This window comes from Frankliniella occidentalis, unplaced genomic scaffold (genome assembly GCF_000697945.3).
Source record: "Frankliniella occidentalis isolate FOCC.00 unplaced genomic scaffold, Focc_3.1 Scaffold23, whole genome shotgun sequence".
Lineage (NCBI taxonomy): Eukaryota > Metazoa > Arthropoda > Insecta > Thysanoptera > Thripidae > Frankliniella > Frankliniella occidentalis.
In genome coordinates, this window is record NW_026267153.1 from 1,955,587 (window position 1) to 1,956,640 (window position 1,054).

Sequence of the window (1,054 nt, forward strand, 5' to 3'; positions counted from 1 at the left end):
GACAGTCTTTAGGGGACTGTCTAAAAAGCAAATGAAGTGCGCAAAGCTGCTGCAACTCTCAGAGGAGCTTCCAGGCCACATCCTGTCGCCGTCACACAAAACGGGACCAGAAAACAGCCGCGGCCGAAGCACCGGAAATGTGCGGCAGAAAACAGCACGCGCCACCCTCGGCGCCAGCCGTGTCAGTCAAGGCAGCCGGTGCCCGGAGGCAGGCAATGGGAAAGTCATCGGACGTTTCTTCCCCCAATCTTTTTCTCTCTCTCTCTTTCGGTAATACGAGTAAACGGGCCACTTGAATGAGCAAGGTGCCTTTGAGCCGGAGCGGGGCGGGACAAGCATAGAAGACCGCATCTTACCACGCAACGCACACAGACTCCCCGACACGCCGTATGTGAGGGCTGTTTTATTTTTGTTCTGTCTCGCTTTCCTCCACCCGAGCGAGCGAGCGAGCCAAACGCCGCGCAGGAAGGTAGAAAATCCCTCTCGGTATAAAGGCGAGGCCGCGGCACAACGCTTCGCGGAGTCACCTGCCGGGCCGGGGCATTGTCCGAGTGCAACAAGGACAGAGCATGACCACCCCTGTTTGGCCCGGCCGGGACGTGGCCCAGTGGCCCACTGTTCCTTCTAAGCCATTGTCCCTGTTTGTCCCTCCTGCTGCTGTTGCTGCTTCTGTTGTTGATCTACCTGTACTTTTGATGTCGGTTCTGCCTCCCCTTTTGCCCTATCCGCACCAATGCGGAATGCACTTTGTGCACCCAGCTCCCCAAGGGGTATTTCGTTTTCAAAATAATTAAACCTTCTTTTAAGAAACAGCCTAAATACTAGTATAGATTCAAGAGTTGTGTGGTTCTTACCTCGCCCTTGCCCTTGAGCAGACACAGGTCTCTGTGAGGCCCGGCCGACCGCCATTCGATTCTCTGAAAACAGAAAGAAAATCAAGTGTTATTACTCAACGTCATCAACACACCATTATTGTTCGTTATGGCCACCATCATCCCAGCCCGAGTCATTTTCTTTGCGGATCCATTGACTCTAACAGGAAATAACCACTCAC

At 53.6% G+C, this 1,054-nt stretch overlaps 2 protein-coding genes across 2 annotated transcripts in view; both read right to left on the reverse strand.

Annotated features, from left to right (window-relative positions):
- LOC113205066 (semaphorin-1A) overlaps positions 1-1,054 on the reverse strand; it is a 35,109-nt gene that overhangs the window by 32,030 nt on the left and 2,025 nt on the right. The window lies entirely within an intron of this gene.
- LOC127748968 (semaphorin-1A-like) overlaps positions 778-1,054 on the reverse strand; it is a 351,145-nt gene continuing 350,868 nt past the window's right edge. Inside the window, exon 5 of the mRNA XM_052265054.1 lies at positions 778-917. Coding sequence (XP_052121014.1) covers positions 822-917 — 96 coding nt within the window. The 3' untranslated portion in view covers positions 778-821. The remainder of the gene's footprint in view (positions 918-1,054) is intronic.